General features: G+C 45.2%; 1 protein-coding gene across 2 annotated transcripts in view; it reads right to left on the reverse strand.

Moving 5' to 3' along the window:
- The window catches only part of ARNT2 (aryl hydrocarbon receptor nuclear translocator 2), a 677,642-nt gene that overhangs the window by 80,234 nt on the left and 573,612 nt on the right, over positions 1-23,796 (reverse strand). For both annotated transcript variants that reach the window (XM_078682932.1, XM_078682933.1), the window contains one exon: positions 3,235-3,334. In XM_078682932.1, the coding sequence (XP_078539058.1) occupies positions 3,235-3,334 (100 nt within the window). The remainder of the gene's footprint in view (positions 1-3,234; positions 3,335-23,796) is intronic.

Raw genomic sequence — 23,796 nt, forward strand, 5'->3', positions numbered from 1 at the left:
TTTTCTTATTTCTGCTACAGACTGATGTCTGGGCGTACGCTGTGACGCTTGTGCATGTAATTCGGCTGACGTTAAACGCTTATGTGGCGGCGGGGTTTGAGGAGTACCTCCTCCTGCGGCCCCTAAACTAGAGTCGTCTACTGATCCTCTTCGTACTAGTGTGGCAGGAAATTGAAATGCGGGCTGAACTGGTATGGCGGGCTGGACCGGGGGTACCGTAACAGGTACTGCAAGGGGTACCCCGGTGTCTGGAGGAACGGGAAGTGCCTGATTTACAGGGACTGGCGGAGCGCGAACAGGATTTGCATATTCTGGGACTGTGTCGTCCAAATAGGACGAGATGAAAATATCAGCTGCGGTCGGTTTGTGACGTAGCTTAGTCGGAACTAATGGTGGCGGGAAATTACTGGATGCCTCCGGGGTCGCTTTTGGCAAGCCCTCGGCAAGGAGAGGATACATACCCTTAATAAGGGCATTCCTCTGTCTCTCTGATTGTTCAGTTCTAATTCGTTCACCTATCTCGATTAATTCTTTTTCTTGTGCTCGTTCTGAGGATTCTCTACTTAATTCTGACTTTCTGATTTCTTTTTCGGTTCTTTTATGAGCTTCTTTGCGCCATAACTCGATGGCATCTTTCTGTGACTGTCTGGCTTTCTTTTTCCATAATGCTTCTTCTACTCTCATGATGCACTCGGCATCCCATGTACCCGATACGGGCCATCTATACTTTTCTTCTAACTGTTTGGTATAATCTACCCATAAATCTAGATATAATATGGCACTTATGCCATGCTTCTGATACATAAAATGACCTGGACTGTCCCTAGGCGGAACTGGAACTGCTTCTTCTAACAAACCCTTTCTAGTTTTTAACTGACGTAATCTCGAAAAGAGAGACATTGTAAACTTGAATCGGAACACAATACAATAGACGAGGAACAATAACAATTGGGAGAACAATTCAGGCATACCACGACATTGGAAATACATTGAACAACATCATAACATAACAGTTCGGACAGAATATTACCTGGAATACTGAGAACAGAAACACAAGAATTTCTCGAGAACGGAACAGACTAGAGTTACTGGATGCACTGCTGAAACAGTACGGAACATACCGGTCCCATAAAGGGACGCATCAAGACCCGTATCCACCTAGGTGAACACTTCGTTTGTGGGTCTGTGTACCACCAACCCACGGACCAGAGTCAATTTAGATTGACCCTGTCTAGATACTACCCCAGCGACGGTACTCACCGGGCAGCAAGAACGGAAGGCCTCGGATCGGACTGGACTGCTACGACGACGGACGACGAACTTCGGACTTCAGTTACGGGTGGACCTCCGGATACCTCGGACCTTGGACTCTCGGCTTGGGCTCTGGTCGGGACTCGCCGCGTTCCTCCACCGTCTCGTCTGGATGCTGGACCGCCTCCTCCGTCTCCTCCGTGGGCCTGAGGGATACTTGAAGCAGAAATATCTGCCGGTGCGCAGAAGAGTTCCGTCACGACTGCAGAGGGTCAGGGGGTCGGCGTGGCTTCACCGACGCGTGGGGAAAGGGCAAGTCCCTATTCGGGCGCCATTATGTGGTAAATAAATAAATAATACCCTATTTTTGAATGCATAAATGAATAACAGATAGCTCAATAAATAAGAGTCAAGATTCGAGGTAGTAGGAGTTTGCAGGTTTATTACAGCATAAAGGACAGGAACAGGACCACCTGCACAGGAATAGGATAGCAGCCCTGGCAGCGCTGCCAGGATCAGGATCGGGACAAGGGAAGGCGTAACTTTTTAATATCAGAACATGAGTATATATACATAACGCAAACACATAGCATTACATTGCAATAGGCGTAGCAGTGGGTGGAGCAATAGGCGTGATGCGTAGCAGTCGCGAAAGATAAGGGTGAAAATGGGTGTAACAGGGCGTATACATAGACATGTGATGCAAACGTAACAGAATATGTCATGAATGGGGCGGAAACCATGGAGGGGGCTACCTAAGGAGCCGGGACCTCTAACCTGATGGTGCGCGCAAACTGGCAATGACGTGTTACTAGGAGAAGCTGGGGGCTATGAACTCTGTGCTAGGAGCAGAGACTGAAGTCTGGAGAGTCAGGGCGACATGTACCTAAGCAGTATCTAGTATCTGATGTTTAGGGAACATGTTGATATAAACTAGAAGTCAGGAGGGGAAAGGCTAACAGACACTAAGACTGGACCATGCATTATTCTACATGTAGTGCGTGATGAAGAATATTAAATGACCATTAAATGCAGTATTTCTCTTACATGGAGACGTAGAGGCTAGACAATGACGGAAACTATCGATGCGATTCAGTAGCTTTAGGAATGCAGAGAAGGAGGACTGAACTGATAATCTGGAATCATAACATACTCTTGGCAGACTCAGAGGCAGAGCCAGGCTGAACCGGGCACTGCGAGGCAGGAAGTAAGTGAAGGGTCGAGGATACAGGTGGGGGCTGTATCGCTCCTCAGCGAGACAGGAGACAGGAGCTGAATCTGATGTCCGGGCCCTTTTGAGGCCTAGAAACGGGGACTTTACAATGAAATAACGTGCACACTGAGAAACGTGGCAACGTAGCTTTACATGGGCCTGATATTCGTAGTATTCACGAGAACTGGAAACTGCCATACTAGAGGTGGACACAACTGTAATTGCGTCTTTAATCGAACATGGGGAATAACATATGCATATTAATCATGCACATATAACATATGATGGATGACACGTAGGGACACAGAACATGGCAAAATTTACTTTTCCACAGAACCAAAGAGCTGATTGTGATGTAGCAACATAGCACGTTTGCCACTGACAGCACAAAGCCTAAAAGACATGGAAGGGACCTTGGAGAAGCTGTGCACCAGCAAGACATGGAGCTAAATGCTGTGGTGGCAATGAAGCTAGGGCAGGGTCAGGAAGAGTGTTGGTTGCCTCAGTTGTAGTGGATGCCTGGCTCAAACAGCAAGGTGGCCTGAGAAAGGGAGGGTGGGTGTTTCACAGTGGGGAAAAGGGGTAAAATAAATCAAATCAACATTTAGAGGATACAGTAAAGAGGAGAACTGTACAGTATAGGGTAATCGTGAGATCAATGTGTACTAATATTTGACGTCTTTTTCACTGGCACTATGAAAAGCAATTAAATTATACCAAAAACAAAATATGTATTTTGAGCAGGTTCCATAAAGGGTGCTGAGACAAACCTAAAGGACTTCCCACCATGTCCTGCCTGGAACGGACTGCCCTGGGAGTACAGCTGCTGATTTCCAGCAGCTGATGCAGAAGCCATCATCTTCTTTTCCGCTACGTGAAGAAAACAAAATATAAGCTTTGAAATGACAGTAAACTTTATAAATATAATAGTCAGCAAGAAAGACTCAGTTGTCATGGTTCAATTTATGAGCACACATGAAAAGCATTTTTGACTCACATACCACATTGGGTTAATTTAACAGATCTGCACAAAACTTTCCCAAAAAGTGCAAGTTAAGTTTAGTTTTGAAAAGTTTCTCACCGATTGGTCGATACTGATGAGTCATAACAGGGATTGCAAAAGTTGAATGTCCAAATTAATATAATAGATATAGTTTTGAGGTGCAAAACAATACACCAAACCTATAATTAAAAATGGAGCTTTGCTCAGGGCATGAGACTTTCTGATTTGATCTAAATCAGTTCTGCAATAAAATGTGGTCAAAAATATAAATAAAAGGCAGCTGAATTTGGGAACCAACATTTCAAACTGAAATGGCAGCGATTTTTGGCTCATGGACCATGTGGAGTTTTGGGGTGAGGGAAGAATGCATAGGGATGAATGGGGGAAGGTGTTCACTGTAAACACATGGCATGGCCCTCATCAATCATAATTTTGCAGTAAAATGTCCTAGTGATGTCAGAAATTATGTCATGCTTAATGTTATGAGTGAGATCCTGAGTAGCGCATAGAGAAGGATTGTGAAACTAACCTTTACTAGCAAATATAAGTATTTTTAGAGTTTGCCTCATAACCATTCCAGATCTCTAAATAAAGGGCCCGATTTAGAGTTTGTTGGTCCATAGGACCGTCGATTTAGAGTTTGGTGGTCCATAGGACCATCGAACCCATGGTGGCAGTCGGACCACCGCCGCACTGCCCACAATATCATGACATGAGACCGCCAGCATCGGGTTCAAAGATCTTGTGTGGGTTGGGGCAGCAATATGCATGCAGTGCCGCTGCGGCTATGCCAAGCATATTGCCTCACCGCCAGCCTTCCCATGGCAGTGGCCCGCAATGGAACGACGACCGGTGAGGCAACAAAGGGGGGCCTAATAGGGCCCCCATGTTCCTCTGGGCATGGGGTGCATGCAGTGAGGCACAACACCCCAGATCCTGCATGGTGCAGCATGCACCACATGCCGCACCAGGCAGGAACATCCTGCAGCAGTGTCACAACGGTGCCTGTCTGAGTCTCACCTATGGGCCTTTAGACAGGCACTGCAGTAACACTGCCACAGTACTGCCTGCCCGCCAAGGATTACAATCATAATCCGGCAAGCACTGGGAGTCCAGCTTTGGTGGTCCTCCCGTGGGGCGCTGGCATGGCAGCCCGCAGGAAGACCGCCAAAGTCATAATCAGGCCCAAAGAGTTTTCAAGAAATTTGCAAGGTATATAACATAGGGATGACTTTAGGGTTGCTCTTAGAAAGTTTGCCAGTGAATTTCTTAGATTTTGTGATGGTGTACTTTGTCCGGGTCATGTGCTGTTGGCACCGGGTAGACCTTAGGCACTAAGTCTATTTGCTATTATCACTCATAGAAGTGAAACAACATTTTTCAACATCACAACAAGACATCCTCTAGTTGGAGAAGTAGTTGTGGCTTAGACGAAGTGTGACCCAAATGTAATCTGGGTCTACAGAGAAGTCGGGCCCAAGGAGAATGTCTGGTTTACAGTGTTTGGGTATATGAAAGAGCAGGGGGCTGGTTACAAGATTCCTCAAAAGTGGAGGAACCTGCTCTCATGAATAAGAAACTGGTTGACAGGGAACAATTCTGATTGAAGGAGTCAGTTATCTGTTAGGAAAAACAGTTTCTAATCAATAGAAGAAAATCTTGTTGGTATATGCAGCATCTCAATAGAGGTGTGTGGTGGAGGAGTCTGATAGACGGAATGAATGTGTTTTAAGTTGGAGCAATGTGGCTAAAGGAATACCAATCAATGGTGGAGCCTGCTTGATTAGGAGGAACCTTTTGAAAAGACCAGGAATCTGTTAGAAAGACCTTTGTTTTAAACCTGATTAAGAGAATAGGAATGTTTAAAGACAGAGTGCCATGTTGTATGAGGAGTTTGCTCAATTGTCTGTTTCAAGGAGGAGTCTCGATACAGAATATATGATAGAGGAGCAATCTGGTAGATAGGGAGGACTCTGGTGAAAAGTGAAGTGATATGGTTGGAGGAACAGGAGCATTGTTGAAGGGAGAGGAGTTGTCTGGTTGATGGAGTGGGGACATTCGCTGAAGGAAAGGGATGGGTGATCCTGGTGAAGGTGTTCAATGATAGAGTCATCAATCTATGTGTTCTAATCTGGTGGAGTTGTTATAACTGGGCGACATAAATGGAAGAGTGATAGGGTTGGGAAGTCTGGTAGCCAGAGGGGAAGGGAAGTCTTCCAGACAGAGAGCATAGGAAGTCTAGCAGACAGAACGGTGAGGGATATAGCTGACAAAGAGGGAGCATGGCAAAGGGGGTTAGGGTAATCTGTTCAAAAGTGAAGGATGATCTGTTCAACAGAGGGTGGACAAGTCTGCTTAAGAGAGGGCAGACTTCTCAAAAGAGGTGGGGGACACCCCACGAGAGGCTTCAAACGTTTTGTTAACAGAACGGGAAAGTGTGTTCAAAGAGTTGGGGTTTGCTCAACAGAGGGGGAAAAGTCTGTTCAACAAATGGAGGACTCGATTGGAGGTTGAGGGGTCTTTTCAACAGAAGTAAGGAGTCTGCTCATAGGATGGGGGGCCAGATTCTGCCCAACTGAGGGGGTGGGGGGTGCCCCAACAAAGGGGTAGTGGCTGTGCATGCAGAGTGGAAAATCACATAATCAGAGAGGACAGTAAAGTAGACGGTCAGGTGAAAAGGGATGTGCTACCAAAATATTGACTTGCAGCAATCTAATCTCCTGGAATATGGAGGTAAGAATATTGTTTTTGGTGAAGTATTTAATATTGTTGTTAGAAAATATAATTGTATATAATAAAGATGTTTATAATATATTTTTTTGATAAAATCATATTATCATTATACATGTTATTACGCATGTTATATGTTTTGTTTTTAAATGAAAGTGTTGAAGTATTTTAGGAGCGGGTTGTTGCTTTTGTGTGCGAATGTCGTGTATAGTTAAAAAAAAAATTAAAGATGACATTTTTTATATTACTTTATTTTGTCCATAAGTCAGAAAGGAGAGAATGTTTTAAAAACTGTTTTTCAAATTTCTCCCCTCCAATTACCGTCCTATTTCCTTGCTCCCAGCTCTGGCTAAGGTCTGCGAGAAGGCCGTTTTCAGACAGCTGGAGAAGTTCGTGGAGTCTTCAGGGGCGTTACATCCCGCCCAATCTGGCTTTCGAACTTCGTTTAGCACGGAGACTGCACTTGTGGAAGTTACCGAGGCCATAAGGGTATGTCTGGATGGGGGCGGCAGGGCGGCTCTAATTTTATTGGACCTCTCTGCCGCGTTCGACACGGTACCCCACATCCAGCTACTCTCCAGGCTGTCTGATATTGGCATCTCGGGCACGGCTTTATGCTGGGTTAAGTAATTTCTTATGGACCGCTTCCAGCAAGTATGGTTGCCTCCTCACCACTCTTCAAACGTTTTAGTGGAAACTGGTGTCCCGCAGGGGTCGACTTTGAGCCCTCTGCTTTTTAATGTTTACATGACCCCCTTATCTATCTGGCAGAAAGTTTGGGTGCCAAAATAATGGCCTATGCCGATGACACCCAACTTCTCTTCACCTGGGAAGGCAGCGACTTTGGTACGGTCAGAGCACAACAGTGCCTGTCCGCTGTCTTTGCCTGGCTGGCCCTGGCCAGCCTTAAGTGCAACGAGGATAAGTCAGAGATTCTCTTGTACGGACAATTCCCGGTGGACTTTAAGGATTCACTCTAGCCTAAAGATACACCTTGTCCTAAGGGAGATTGCGGGATAGCAAAAAACCTGGGGATCTGGTTTGGTGCGGATCTGTGTTTTCGCGACCAAATCATGAGGTTGGCGGGAACATGCTTTGGCACACTGGCGACCCTCAGGAAGTTTTTTCCCCTTCTTCCCCAGGTTGCTAAGGAGGCAGTAGCCAGGGCACTTATTCTCTCACGCCTGGACTATTCAAATTCCCTATACATTGGGGCCCCTGACTTTCTGATACGCAAACTGCAAGTAGTTCAGAACGCGGCAGTGAGACTCCTCTTTGATATACCTAGGAGGTTAAGTGTTCGTAAACAGCTGCGTGAGCTTCACTGGCTCCCCGTGGCCCAAAGAGTGCGTTTTAAGGCTCTGGTACTGACTCACAAAGCCTTACATGGCCCCTGTCCATCCTACCTGAGGGACAGATTCACATTCTACCAGCCAACTCGTGAGCTTCGTTCAGCTACGCTCCGACGTCTAGTGGTCCCCAGATTCAAGAGGGTGCGCCTCGGGGTTCATTCCCTGGCGGTTAGAGCAGCCACCATGTGGAATGATTTACCTGACCTACTCAGATACACTACGAACTTGAATAGTTTAAAAAAATTACTCAAAACGCATCTTTTCCAACAAGCGGCCTAGCTACCTTGTCTGTCTTACACGCATGTTGTTCCCCTACGCACCAGGACAGTCTTGACTAACAGTGCGCGGTACAAATCTAAATATAACATAACATAACATAATATGTTTGGGGGAAATAATTATTTTTTCATTTTAATGTTATGAAGACAATTTTTACAATTAAAAAGTGGAAAAATATAACAAATATACTGGACATATTTTATATTACATATGTAAAATGTGTTTAGGTTTTGTTCTATTAATCATTTGATGTTTTAAATTATGTTTAATTTAAAATAAATGTAAGTAGCTTTTGTAACATTTATGGTTTGTATGTTTCAGGAAATATTGTTTAGTTTTACTATTGTTATTTTTATTACATTTTTTAAAAAATTACAGTTTAGGTCATTTTTACAGGTTAAAAAATTGAAAGCTTCATAATTAAGAATATTTAGAAAGAATTTAAGTAATTTAAATATTGAATGATTCAAATGAAAGTGTCTATTTATTTGTTCGTTTTTTTTAACCAACTATTTTAATTTTATTTTACTACGTTTAATTTTTTTGCAAATATGAAAAAACACATCTATCTGTGGTGCACTTTTAACTAAATTCACACTGTTTTTAAAATATGGTTTTATTAGAGTGGGAATAGTAAGCCTAACCCCTTCAATGGTCACCACTTTCCCTAGTGTAGCTCAAGATTGGACTTCAAATAAAAAATAAAAAAAGGAACACCTTCAATGTCCAACACTTTCCCAATGTAGCTTGGAATAGAGTAGGAACAGTACAACCAACCCATTCAATGTTCTACTTTTTCCCCATTGCAGCTAAGCCAGAGGACTAGTAAGTCTAACCTCTTCCATGCGAAACATTTTCTCCAATGTAGCTTTGACTGAAGAGGGAATAAAAAATGTACCCCTAATTTAGTCAAACACTTTCCCCAATGTATCTTAGATTGGAATGCGAACAGTAAATGGTCCTTCCTTGTAATGTCAAGCTTTTTACCCATGTAAGTTAGGATGCAGTGTTGCTGTATTAACAAAAATAATTGTGAGACAGTGTTCTTTTACATAACTTTTATTTGTATAGTAGAAGTAATAGTTTTTTTGCAAATACTATTATATTTTGCTTTTATATTTTGCTTTTTTTTTATTAACTATTACATTTCCTATAACCATTACTTTAACATTCATTGTTATGAATATTTGGACATTTCTTCTTATATTTTTGTTACATATTCATGATTTTACTTTCTTTACTAAACAATATATATATATATATATATATATATAATGTTTAGTAATACTTGGGGATTTGATGAACTTTATTTTGGCAACGTAGAGCAACTCACTGTAGGAACCCTATTAAGCACTACAGAAACCATCATGCAGCTTGGCTGTCTACGCCCACTGGGGCGGGTCTCATGATTAAAATCCGGTGCTTACCTGCTCATCGTTTGCCTCATATTCTAGCCTATGAAGAAGTGTGATGGTAGCACGAAATGCTTCGGCTTTTAGAAAATGGTGGTGATATCTCACCTACTTTGCTGCTTCTTACATGCAATAAAAGCAAAGAACAGCTACCAGTGTGGAGGCTTCTTCTTGAGGGGGCAACTCTCTTTTGTTGGATACAGTACGGCTGGCCCGGCCGTGAAGAAAGCCCCGCCGCAAGGAAGCGGACCACAGCTGTGTGGGAACCTGGGTGTAGCAGTAAGTGGACTGGTGGCGCGTGCTGTAAGTTCTACAGTGCAGCGGAAGTGAATGTGACATTTCCCGACCCACTTGGGTATTTGATGAACTTTATTTTGGCAACGTAGAGCAACTCACTGTAGGAACACTATTAAGCACTACAGAAACCATCATGCAGAGTGACTGTCTACGCCCACTGGGGCGGGTCTCATGATTAAAATCCAGTGCTTACCTGCTCATAGTTTGCCTCATGTTCTAGCCTATGAAGAAGTGCGATGGTAGCACAAAACGCGTCGGCTTTTAGAAAATGGTGGTGATATCGCATCTACTTTGCTGTTCCTTACATGCAATAAACGAAAAGAACAGCTACCAGTGTGGAGGCTTCTTCTTGAGGGGGCAACTCTCTTTTGTTGGATACAGTACGGCTGGCCCGGCTGCGAAAAAAGCCCAGCCGCAAAGAAGTGGACCACAGCTGTGTGCGAACCTGGGTGCAGCAGTAAGTGGACTGGTGGCGCGTGCTGTAAGTTCTATAGTGCAGCGGAGCGCGAATGTGACATTTCCCAAACCACTTGGGTATTTGATGAACTTTATTTTGGCAACGTAGAGCAACTCATTGTAGGAACACTATTAAGCACTACAGAACCCATCATGCAGCGTGGCTTTCTACGCCCACTGGGGTGGGTCTCATGATTAAAATCCGATGCTTACCTGCTCATCGTTTGCCTCATATTCTAGCCTATGAAGAAGTGTGATGGTAGCACGAAACGCGTCGGCTTTTAGAAAATGGTGGTGATATCGCATCTACTTTGCTGCTCCTTACATGCAATAAACGCTACCAGTGTGGAGGCTTCTTCTTGAGGGGGCAACTCTCTTTTGTTGGATATATGTGTATAGTGTATAGTGGAGAAGTGTGGCTCACTGGTTAGAGGAGGCAAACCCTGAAGCAGAGGTCAGACCCGGGACCAGGGTTCAATTCCCGACGCCGCAGGGTCTTGAGCCCAAATGTCCACGGACTCGATAATTCTCGCTTCGTTGCCTACTCGAATCATGGGTTCACACTCTGCAACTCTGGGCAATAGCTTGCTTAATCTCCACTACGGCCTCCCCGCGGCGGGATGCCTGGCTTTCACCTTGGGGATGAGGGTTATCTCACAGGGAAAAGCCAGGACGGGTTCCCAAAGCAAGCGCCTTGAGACCTGGCGGTGATAAGGCGCTATATAAGAACCTTTGACATATATATATATATATATATATATATAGATATATATATCTCTAAAGGTTGCCCAAAAATTCGAGGACGCACTCTTCTTCAGGTAAGTTCACAAACTTTATTTTAGAAAAACAGGCGCCTTCCCTTCCCCATCATACGTCCTCGGCCTGACGCGTTTCCAAGCAATACTTGCTTCTTCTTCAGAGGCCAGCGCTGAGCAGCCTTTGAACCACTTACAACCACAATGTTCCCTGCGTGTTTGATTAATTGGCCTCCGGTGTCAGATTGGTTCACATTTCACAAGGCACGCTGGAACATGTAGTTTATTTAATGTACTTTTAACCCTCCAGTGGGTTTGGCTACTCGTGCATGTTTCCAGGACACATTTTATTAAATAAACTACATGTTCCAGCGTGCCTTTGAGGAGGATTTTGCATTTCGTTTTGCGGCGAGATCTTTTGCGAAATTGTTCCCTCACAGGAGACTTACCTGTAGGAGAATAAGTGAATGAACTTTGGCTCGTTCCTGCTAGCAATGGCCAAAAATAACTTGGCCTCCCGCTTCCTCACAACTGTCAGTGAATCAGGGAATATGAATCACAAGCCAGAGTGTCATGGTTGGATCAAAAATGTCACATGCTGATGTTGTGGGGATCTGATAAAAACACCCCCTTGCAGCACTTTTGGCAGGGCTTGAACCGTGAAACCTTCAGATGAGTTGGCTGACCTAGTAACTGTCTATCCTAAAATAAATGTGGTCCACAAAGCACCACAACAGTTTCTGAATCCAACGATAAGGCTTTGGAAAAAGAGGAATTGATGCCAGCACGCAAGTTGGTACTTTAATGTGCAAATGATGTCCTGCTCAGGAAATGGAGTCATGGCCAATGGCTCAGCAAAAACGAATCCGGACCAGTCGAGGGAATTTTCTTAAAGTGAGGAAACTGCAAAAAGGTGCATTCGTCAGAAGGAATGTATTTCCAGGTATTTAGGTGCATAGTCTCCTTTGGACAGGAACTCAATCTTTTCCACCAAAAAGAAGCATACATAGACAGAGCGCCCAGGAAAGGGAAGGGAGAGGGGAAGTGTATCCAGAGGAGTTAGAGTGCAGTAAGTAGGCACACTGAGGTGAGGGTGGAGGACTAGGAAAAACAGCAACGGCTGGGTCAGGGCACCTAAGGCATGGCACCCAATGGTGTGTTGGCACATTTGACAAATACCATGTCACAAACTAAGCAACCAGCACATCCATACTTAACCATTGATGCTGTAAGATGTCGGAGAACATTCATACTTTGTACAAACACACCCCTCAGAACTGTTTTGGGAGATGGCGAGTCCATGATGTTCATGGTTTTTCCTTTCCCATGCCACCCCCTCAGGGTTGTCTTTTGCCCTGGTGGAGACCGGTGCGACAAACTTTGTTGGTGCCCCTAGTGACCTCCTTCTTCACAGATTTCTTCACTACCACCCTCCAAAAGTGTCCGCCACTCCTCTCTCACAGTTATTTCACTTTTTTAAATAAAACTATGTGTACCAGTGTAGGGTGGCAGAGCACACACATCATACAGTGACAATGACCCAGATTTACTAAGGACTTGTGCTGTCCTTGCTTCGTGTAAGTCGATGCAAGACAAAACAAGTCCTTAAGTGATATTTACAATGCCAAAGAACGGCGATTTGTACCGCCTTGTGTGACTTTGTACAGAAATGTAACACAGCATGCTAGGTTGTGTTGTCTTACACTTTGTAGTGGTAGACGTTCTGTAGGTTAAGCATGGGAGTTAATGTGCATCCACTCATGGAATTTGATGCCATCCCTGTTTTACTAAAATCAATAAACCTGGGATTGTGCCAAAATGCTATGTATCCCGAGGATGATTAAATAAGGAGAAATATTTTTCTTTCTCCTTGTTACTTTCTTTTTCTATGTGTGATGCATTCCGCGTCACACATAGGAAGTGGAAATTGCCTCTAAGGTGTGTTTGTGCAGCAAGGTACTGCTTCCTGTACAAAAACAATCCTGCCTGTAGCACAGGCACACCTGCACCATGGCGCAAGAGTGCCTATGTTGGTGCAAAGCAGCACACGGTGCCCAGCACAGGAAGGGAGCGGAAGTGCACCATATTTTAATATTTCTACACTCTCCTTTTCACACAACTTAGCACAACAAGTGCCCTTGCTGCGTTGCATGAAACTTAAGTAAATCTGGCCCGAGAAATCATAATGTGTAAATCAGTGTATAGGAAATGTTAATTAAGACAAAGAGGACTACAAGCTGTAGGAGGCACATGTCATTCATACTGAGTCAGTATGTTTAAGAGTGTTCTGTCGGAGAGGCACAAATTCAGGATTTAGAATGTAACAGAGGTTGGGGTTGGGTTTATTATAAGAATGTATTTCTACGACAAGGAAAGAATGTATTTATTTAGAATAATGAAAGACTAGGGAAACCATATTGCTCTAACCTTGCAGTTTGTCTACAGCACTTTGATGACAATTAATAGCTCACTGTGCGATATTAGGATTATACCATATGAAAGGCAAGTGACTAAAGGATCTCTCTGATAATAGCAGTAATCCACTAAGCAAGCTACATTAAATTTGGGTGACCAGACGTCCCGGTTTTCCCCGGACGGTCCCGGTGTTTGGAGCAGTGTACCAACACTTTGCTGCAAATTTAAGAAATGTCCCGGTTTTTGCGTAGTGCCAGAGTTAAACGGATAAATGTTCCGGTTTTTAAATAGTATGTCGCTCAGTGCGCCTGCTTTACTTCTCAAAAGTGCATTTTACCCTCACAGACAAAAAAGAAAAGCTTACTGCTGCAGCAGTACCACCCTTCACTGCTTTTAAAGAGTCCCGTTATAGTTCTTTCACAGTCTATCTCTTCATTCCAGAACTGAGGCATTTACAATGTTATGTACAGCGAAGCCAAAGTTGTCCCTTATTTCTCTTATGCAACTAACAACCGTTGACAAAGCCAATAGTGCAGGCTTGTTCTAGTTGTGATGTTACTCGTTATATTGTTAACAAAGCCAAGAGTCCAGGCTTGTTCTAGGTGTGATGTTACTCGTTAAATTATTTATCGGATTACAATGACAGAAGCAGCACATTTTTCGGGCAGGACGCTATGCGTAGTACAGATTTTTTTAGCTTATGTGTTTTAAGCCATGTCCTTAATTACATCGGCCACGCCCCTAGAGAGCCACCTCTCCCCCCCTTTGTTTTTTCATCCCACTTACATCCCCGGGTACTTCTGTCAGTCCTACTTCTGTGTCTATGACACCTGTCCTGAATTTTTTAGGTCGAGCCTAGAGCAGCGCATCCGCTGCTTGCTCGACATTTAATAAGGGCTCAAAAAAGTGCTACCAGATGCTGCCATGGCCAGCCTAAAGCTTGAGTGCATGTGCTCGGACGCGGGCTTTGCTTGCCTCTCTCCGTGTTTCAATACCCTTGCGTGCCTCCATCTGTGCTTCCAATTCCACCACAGCTGCTGGCCTCCACTCTACACTGCAGCAGGCAGCGCAATCACTTTAATTAGTTTCACTTTTGCCCGGGCTTGCAACCCCCCCTCACTTTTACTTTTGTCGCTCGCATCGGACTTCAAGCCTCAAGGCTTGTTTTTTTAAACAACCGAGCCTGGTGTCAATGGGACATTTTCATTTCTTATTTGAAGGGAGGTTTTGCTTTCATTGTAGACAGCTTTCACCATATAGACGTGGTGTTTTTCTCAACATTTTATCCTGTTTGCCTGTTGTGAAATGTGCCTCTGGTGTTTGGTGCCTCCTATAATTCTTTGTAGTGCTTCCCACTCAGCGGACGTTAAACAAAACAGGTTGCATGTAAACACCTTGAACCGAAAATCTTCAAATCTCGGATTATGGATGAGTTTTCTTACAGCCTGAAGCAACACAGGCTAGCAGGCTGCCAGTGCTAGGTGCTCCCTCGTGTTACATGGAAGGGCTGGGCTTCCCAGCGGAGTAGATTATCTCCCCCTACTCAGAATGGAGCTTACAAATACAGCTATAAGCTAACTAGATGCTCTCCTCCGTCGGTTTGGTCTTTCTCATAAGCCCCGTAGGGGGAGACCAAACCGACGGGTGAGAGCAACTCGTTAGCTTACATCTGTATTTGTAAGCTCCACTATGAGTAGGGAGAGACCAAACAGATGGGGGACATCTATCCTTTCACCCCTTCAGGTTCCGTGCTCCTTTCGTCCTTCTGAAGCTCTTACTCCGTTCTCCCTTTGATTTCATGTTTATATTTCTTCCCCAACCTCTTTAATTCCTCCTCTCTCTGCTCTCCTTAGGTTGCTCTTATGTTCCTTATGTTCCTCTGTTACTCCCATGTTACCACACACAACTACACAGACAACCACACACACACACAACCACACAACCATAATCACACACACCATAACCACACACACAACCATAACCACACACACCCACACACACACACACAACCACACACACACACAACCACACACACACACAACCACACACAACCACACCCACACAGAACCACATACCCACAACCACACACACAACCAACCACACACACAGAACCACACCCACACACAACCACATACCCACAACCACACACACAACCAACCACACACACAACCAACCACACACACACACACACAACCACAACCACCCACACACAACCACACACACACACCCACCCACCCCCCAACCCCCGGCCACTCACTGCCTATCAGCCTTCTCACAGCCAGGCAGTGCGATCGTGATCAGTTTCACTTTCACGCGATCAGTTTCACTTTCACGGCCACGTTCGCCATGAAAGTGTTCGCGTTTCTAGTTTTATTCAGCATTCACTCTTGTTTCCTAGTGCTTGACAATCCAATCTCTACAATATTCAAGCAGCCTGCACGTCTCCTGTCAACCATACCACTCCATGAATTCTTTCTGATCCACATAGATATCAGTGGTACAGACAAAGGTAACCAGGTTTCTTATCCTTCCTTCAAGCAATAACCATAATGCTAAACTGCATTCGTGCCCCACTTAGTTTTAAACAGCAAACAGTTATTCTAATTGGTTGTTTCACAGAGGTTGTGTCTTAGGAGAAGGGCAGTGGCTGGCACTTGCATGGCACTATACTCTAGTGTGTCCAGAAGAGTTGAAAAAGTTTTAAGAGAAATTGACTCCTTTAAAAATTCAGATTCCACCAGAATCAGAGGCCTCCATAACACCCTGTTTTTTTGGCTGCCAGCTGTGAAAAGTAGACCAATATTCCCAACATTTTTATTATTCTGTATCCTCGGTTCAATACTGGGGTGCTTTTTAGGTCTTGTTTGAGACAGTGCAAGCTGTCTCTTCGAGACATTTAGTAAGTGGCTTTTAAAAGTGCCACCAGAGGCTTTTGCTGGCCTGACTGGCCTGAAAATTGAGTGCACGCGAGCGTGCACGCGCGCCGCCATCTGTCTGTCTTTGATCGCGATCGCGCCGCCATCTGTCTTTGTTCGCAATCACTTTCACGGGCGGGCGCGCGGCCACGTCACTTGTGCTTGTTCCTTATGGCTCTCAGTGCTTCACCTAGTGGTCTTTATGCCTTCGCGCTACTCTCTGTACCTCTGTGATGCTTTGTGGCTCTCTGATTTTCCTCATAGCTCGCTGGACCTGCTTGAGGGTCTGTGTCTTGTTGTGTCTCTCTGTAACCCCTTCTAACTCTGTGTGCCCTCTTAAAGCTTTCTCGGCCACTTTGGGTAGTGTGCCTCCTTCCGGTTCTACATGCTTTCGTACACCACCTTGTACATCTTTGTGTCTTTTTGTTCAATCCTCTACCTCTCTCTGCCTCACACGAACGGCCACCACAGCCTCCTTTCGATTTGTGCCCATTTTAGCCTCATTGCGGGATGGTTCTGCCTCATTATGTCACATTTTGCTAAATGTGTAATACTTCTACCTCATTAATATTGTGCCTCGTTGTGGATTCCACCGTAATTATGAGCCTTTCCCTAGAATGGCTTCTACATCCGTATAGACATTTTTTCATCCTTTCGCCTCTCCTTGTTCTAAAGTTTGGTCCCTGTTTCTTGACTCTCTCACTCGGCTGTTCCGAAATATCCTTTTTGCTGTCCGAACAGTTTTATTCTATTCTCTTATTCTTATCTCAGTTCTTTCCCCTAAATCTTGCATCTTTCTTGCTCCCTCCTGTACCCACCAGACTGTCTCATTAGTTCGCCTCACTGTTCCCTCCTTCTGGCCCTCTTTACATCACCCCTCATTATAATATCATACCTCCCAGGTGCCCTTCCCCCCTCCACCTTTCAGCGTACATCCCTTTTTGTAGCACTACTTATTGGGATTAGGCACATGCGCTCAATGAGTAGGGCATCAAAGCGTTCTCTTCTCTTTGGCACCCTTTTGCCACGTTGCCCTTTTCTTCTGATTCAGCATTTACGTTCAACCACACACACAACCACACACACAACACAACACACACAACACACCACACACACAACACCGCACACAACACACAACCACACAACTACACACACAACCACACATACACATACAACCACAACCACACACACAACCACAAATACACATACAACCACAGACACAACCACACACACAACCACACCAGTGCTCACTTTCACCAGGCACAGACCCCATCAGTTGTCAGTGCACGCTTTCACCGGACACAAACTCCACCAGCGGTCAGTGCACGCTTTCACTGGGCACAAACACCAGTAGTCAGTGCACGCTTCCACCAGGCACACACCACCAGACATCAGTGCACGCTTTCACGAGGCACACACACACCACAAGTCGTCAGTGCACGCTTTCACCAGGCACACACCACCAGCCATCAGTGCACGCTTTCACCAGGCACCATCAGTCGTCAGTGCACGCTTTCACCGGGCACAAACACCACCAGCCATCAGTGCACGCTTTCATCAGGCACACACAACCACACCGTTAGTGCACACTTTCACCAGGCACAGACACCATCAGTCATCAGTGCACGCTTTCACCGGGCACAAACACCACCAACCGTCAGTGCACGCTTTCACCGGGCACAAAACACCAGCCGTCAGTGCACACTTCCACCAGGCACACACCACCAGCCGTCAGTGCACGCTTTCACCAGGCACACACACCACCAGCTGTCAGTGCACGCTTTCACCAGGCACACACCAACAGTCGTCAGTGCACGCTTTCACCGGGCACAAACACCACCAGTCGTCAGTGCACGCTTTCACCAAGCACACACAATCACACGGTCAGTGCACAGTTTCACCAGGCACAGACACCATCAGTCGTCAATGCCCGCTTTCCCCGGGCACAAACACCACCAGCCGTCAGTGCACGCTTTCAGCGGGCACAACCTACAGCCATCAGTGCACGCTTTCACCAGGCACACACACACTACCAGCCGTCAGTGCACGCTTTCACCAGGCACCCACACACCACCAGCCGTCAGTGCACGCTTTCACCAGGCACACACACACAACCAGCTGTCAGTGCACGCTTTCACCAGGCACACACACACTACCAACCATCAGTGCACGCTTTCACCAGGCACCCACACACCACCAGCCGTCAGTGCACGCTTTCACCAGGCACACACCACCAGCCGCCAGTGCACGCTTCCACCAGGCACACACACCACCAGCCGGCAGTGCACACTTCCATCAGGCACACACACCACCAGCCATCAGTGTACAATTTCTACAGGCGCACACACACCACCAGCCATCAGTGCACACATAAATTGTTAACGCATCCACAATTAACTATTGTAGCAATCGCAGTATGGCGAACATTACTTTAAAACATATTCATCTAAAGCGCAGCATGACACCATTGCTACAAAAATAAATACACATTTTTTTGGCCTACAATTTATAGACTTTTGTTGCAATTGGTGTTGCAATATTTAGCAATGCCAATAGCTCAAACTTAATTAATGCGAGACCTATTGCATTGCAAATGCTTGTTGTTTCGAGAATCTGGTCACCCTACATAAAATACAATTCTGTGATCTGCATGATACACATGCTTTGCAGTAGGCATATTAACCATCTACGCTACTTTATGATTAGTCAACATTGTCACTAGACAAAACTCCGTCCTCTCCAGCAGATACATTAATCACCAAACTTAGCTTGACATTTTTATTGTTCCTAAAAATTGCTGGACACAAAACTCTGCAGCAAGTGCTATTAAACACATAAGGTATTTACAAACAATTTTGGCCTCACCACGGCGGCCAGTGCAGAGACAAATACAAGGGGGGGGCCAATAGGCCCCCACGCAAGCATGGCGGGGCCCGGTCCCTCCCACACCCCGTCCCTTTCGGGGCCGCTTGCCCCGCCCCCTCGCCCCGGAGGTACTGGTGTGCTTCCGGGGCGAGGGGACGGGGTCGCGGCGGCGAAAGGGTTAAAAGCCTGGGGAGCGCGGGAAGCGGCCTCTTTGTGCCCGCGCTCCCAGGCTCGCTCCTCGCCCCACCGTGGGGCCGTTTAATTTTCTTTTTCTTTATTTCAGGTTCCTGTGTCGCCGGAGGACTTCGGAGCTTCCAGGAGCCCAGACCGCCGTGTGGATCGGAGCTTTCCGAATTGGTCGCTGCGGAGGAATCGGAACCAGCAGGACCTGGCGTGCGACCAACACAGTGGATGGGCTTGTCGGCGGAGAAAGCAACTCTCCTGGAGGAAGAGCTGCGTCGGTCGGCGGCGGTGCGAGCGGCTGCCTCCACCCAACTCTCCCCCTTTATTGATGGTGAGCATGCGCCTGGTTGGCAGCGTAATTTATGTCGCATTGTTTTGGGCATGTCGAGTGTTTGGGCCCCGCCATGCTTGCGTGGGGGCCTATTGGCCCCCCCTTGTATTTCTCTATCTCCCGACAAATCTTCACCCTAACTCGCTATAGAATACCTGGTGGTAATTAATGGTAGTATGCGGTCACAATGATATCCTGAAATGAGCTATCCAGATTTAAATCCTCTGAGATTTACATTTTGGCAGTTTGTGTTCGTGACAAGCACACCGTAGACCTAGGTTTTGAGGTTTCTGGCCAAACATCCTATTGCTTTCTGGCCGTCGTCTACAATTCAGCACAGGAGCTGTGGTGTGGTAATTAGTAATACTGTCTTGTTCAAGACATTTGGAAAAAAACGAATTAAATCCTGACCTGTCCTATATCTGTTAACTACATAAAAATATAAAAATGGTACTATTTTCCGTAAAATTTTACGACGTTACCAAATGTTTTTCACACTATGTTGGCGGCATTTGAAACGTGCACAATCTGCCATATGTATGGCTTCATAGCGCTATTGGCAGTCGTGCAGCTTTCAAACTTGGCGCTGAGGTTTCCATGCATTAGACATTTTATTTAAGTTACGTAACGTCGATGAAACTGACACTGACGTGCAACTAATAAAATTGCTAAAAGGCCTACCATTACAGAGGAGCCATCTTTATCTTCCCTTGAGCATATTAAAAAGCCACTTATCGGCTCCATCTTCTGTTCAAGCTGCACTGGTCGCGAAAGGTGTTACCCCTCGTTGTTTCTGCTTGCTTAAATAATATTTGGACATCACATAGCTTGGAGCAGCATATATAGACGTTGGAGAATGTGAGGGGAGTTACAGTGCCCAGTTTCCAGCAATGGGAAGCTTGTTTTGTGTGAATTCAGAGCAAACATTTGAGTATGTAGCTAAGTCTTAAAACTTGTTCATCTATGAAACAACTGCCCAAGGAAGGGGAGGGGTTCAGCCTTATGTCATAGTTTCTATCATATCTCCGGTTTCAGATGTTTAATTAACTATGACAATATTAATTTAGTAAGCACGCTTTTTAGAGCCACTGATTTACACACATATATGTTTTAGTATTATCTGTTAAGGACAGGCTAGATAGTATTGTTACACGGGAGCACAATCACCCTGCTCATTCTCATTGTTATCCTCAATTCTTTCCTCTTTACTTTGGCAGTTTTGTCGAGGTGAACCAATTTCCTGCTATTGTTGTTGTTTCGGTGCCGGCTGTAGCTCAGTTTAATTAGTGCGGAACTGAACCCAATTTTGTAAATGCAAATGCGTGTCTGTGGGGAAGGCCCGTCACTCAGTCGCCTCACCCTGTGACACCAGGCCCCACGCCGACATCTTGAGTGCTGGGATCTCGGTAACTGGCCCTGCAATCAATGTCGAAATCTGAACCAGTGGACATGGTTTCTGAATGAAAAGGGCTGGTTGTACAATGCACCGCCGTCGAGGCACATGCCATTTACATGTCCGACGCCAGGGTTTGAGGCCAAATCAGGAAATAAGCTACAAGCCTAAATATAATCCTGTGTTACATAGGATTAAAGATTGCCAACGCAATAGAATAGATGCTGCTTTGAACACTCCTGGGAGCAGATAATATGTCCTAATAAACAGAATGATCCTACAGCGGAAATAACTTAAAAAGTGTGTGATTTTCGTTGTGGAACATTGTTTTCCTGTTTCAGTAATATGTATGGGTATATGCACTGTAAACTTTGAAATCAGGAAAGCAAAAAGAAAGTATGCTTTTGTTTCCACCAAGGTGTGTGTCTGTGTTGGCCGCTTACACAGTGAGGGTAACACAGTATGTTAATTTTGATGCATCAAACACATGCATTCTGAAGGAAGCTAATGCAGCACACTGACCCCTGCCAGTTATCTGTCTTGCTTGTCACTTCACTGGCTGAGGCCCACATAACACACCCAAGTGCCAGCGGGCATGCAGCTTTTCCAAAGAGTCTTGGATCAGGTTTTCATTGGCTGTTCTAATTCACGTAAAAGTAATTCCTTTGGGATCCTGGAAACATTTTGAAGAATCAGCATGACTCTTCCTAAGTGGCAGAGCTTTACAGGTGTAGACCTCCATCTTTATGCTTCTGGGGAAAGTAGTTTAGGTGTACAACAGCAGTGTCTCAGTTTCATTGTAGTTGATAAATGGTGAGCATCCTTTGTGTGTCCTGTCTGTGGAGATTTCAGAATGTGTACCGGACCACAGAAACTCCATTTTACCCATCTACTTTTTGGGGGGTAAATACTGTTGCTCAGAGACCATGATGTGCAATGCGAGTGGTAGGAAATATATATACATCACAGTTTCATGTGGATCTTCAGTACTTGAGGGATGTGTTTCAAGTTGACTTCCCTGACACCTAGATCATGCTCCCCCATAGATGTCTTCCTTGTCGAGTAACCAAGGCAGATCCTGTGTTCGAATCTGCCTTCCCAAAGATCCAGAGTTATGCAGACGTTTTGGCACTGGCACTACCACGCCTGTGTCCTTGCTCAGACTGCCCATCTAGCCATGGCCTAGGCTTTTCAAACCTAAAACTGATTACAGCATATTTAACTCCTCACAAGAGCCCAATCAAACTTGTACTAAATGGCCCCCAACTCGGGGGAAATTGCTCACATCAACGGTTTCCCAGGAGTACTCTTGGAAACCGGTGACTGTGGCATGCTGTATGCACGCGTGTAATTGTGAATTCCTTTAGATCAGAGAGCCACAGCCATACAGGATGATAATCCTGCTGGCAAGGATTTTACATGTTTTTATGAATTGGACAAGATATATTTTTGCTTGCAACATTTGGCTTGTGTAAAACGTTTACATTGAACCTCACCTAGTATTAAGTTGCCAATTGCAGTTGGACCGAAGTGCAAACTCCTAATGTTGTGCTTGGCAACTGACCCATCAATGGTACAAATAACATAGATGTTGTTTTGAAATCAAATAGTGCTCTGCACAAATCAAAAATAACTTCCCTGCGCAAGTCTCTGATAGTCCTTGATTCTGGTTTAGTTACCAACCATCTGTATGAATTTTTGAGGCCTAATATTGCACCTCACAGATTTATTTTGCTGGTATGACTAATGTTTGCTAGCGATTGTGAAGGTAATCAACATCTGAGGTGCTGTTCACTACTTTAGGGGGACATTGCACCGGCCCAAACGACCCTTCATTGATGGTAGGTTAAAGTCAACCTTATTAGACAAGCTATCCTAGTGGTAGCTGTGGGGGAGCAGCCTTCAGCCTAAGTCTTGAAGGAATGTAGAGCAGCTCGTTTTACCAGCCTATAATATCAGGAATGAGTAAGTGAAAAGAGTACAGGTGTATAACAAATATATCTATTTGTTCTAAACACACCCCTCTAGCTCCTTTACGAGGCTATATATCGGGAATATTGACAATACTAGTTCTGGATCAGCCAGGAAATTGCCATTTCCATAGTAGACCTGTTAGTTTCAGGTAATTTCCTCAGAGGACGTAGAGCACGCAAAACTCACTAGAGTAGAGTGGATCTAAAGAGGAGGGTCGTGACCATGCCTAAATCCCATCTCTGATACTGCTGGTGCTCTTATATGGGCAGGTGGGTCAGACAGATTTGCAGATGAACAAGGCTGAAATGGGGGAGGCAGAATGGGTTGATGAACGGTAACACATTAAACCCTGATCTGTTGAAACTAATGTTGCATCATGATTTACAATAGGTGGCGGTGTACTATCAATCGATTGGACAATCATGGGTGGCAGCGGGGGGGCCACCTGCTACTTGCAATTTATTAGGGAAATGATGCTCAGTCTGGGATCATGAGAATAATACATATAGGTTATGGTTGCCCCTTAGTTATATTACGCGTTACCACTGTCAGCCACGATCCAAGCCAACAGTCAGGCGCAAGGGGTTCGATACTTAGAACACGTATATCTCATCAAGTTGTGATTGGGTGGGTGCCAATACAAACGGACTGTCCCTTTTTAACTGTTATCCTAATCATCGTTAAGGAGTAATGAGGGCGTTATGGTATGCACTGGGGACTCCATGCTTTGTGGCAATACACTACACACTGGGTAGTATTTGTGAATGAAGGCCAATTTTTCAGGGTACTCTTCATAACACTAATACAGTCACGCTACAGGGGACACAAACTGAGGCTATGCTCAACACTTAGTCGGAAGTGTTTAGGAGTAGGCATCTGACGCTAATCGTATCTCAAACGTGGCAAGGGATGGCAATGTAAGACTAGCACATGTACTGCAGTTATCGCCAGAAACACTAATGGTTTGTGTTT

Source organism: Lissotriton helveticus, chromosome 3_1 (genome assembly GCF_964261635.1).
Source record: "Lissotriton helveticus chromosome 3_1, aLisHel1.1, whole genome shotgun sequence".
Classification (NCBI taxonomy): Eukaryota; Metazoa; Chordata; class Amphibia; order Caudata; family Salamandridae; genus Lissotriton; species Lissotriton helveticus.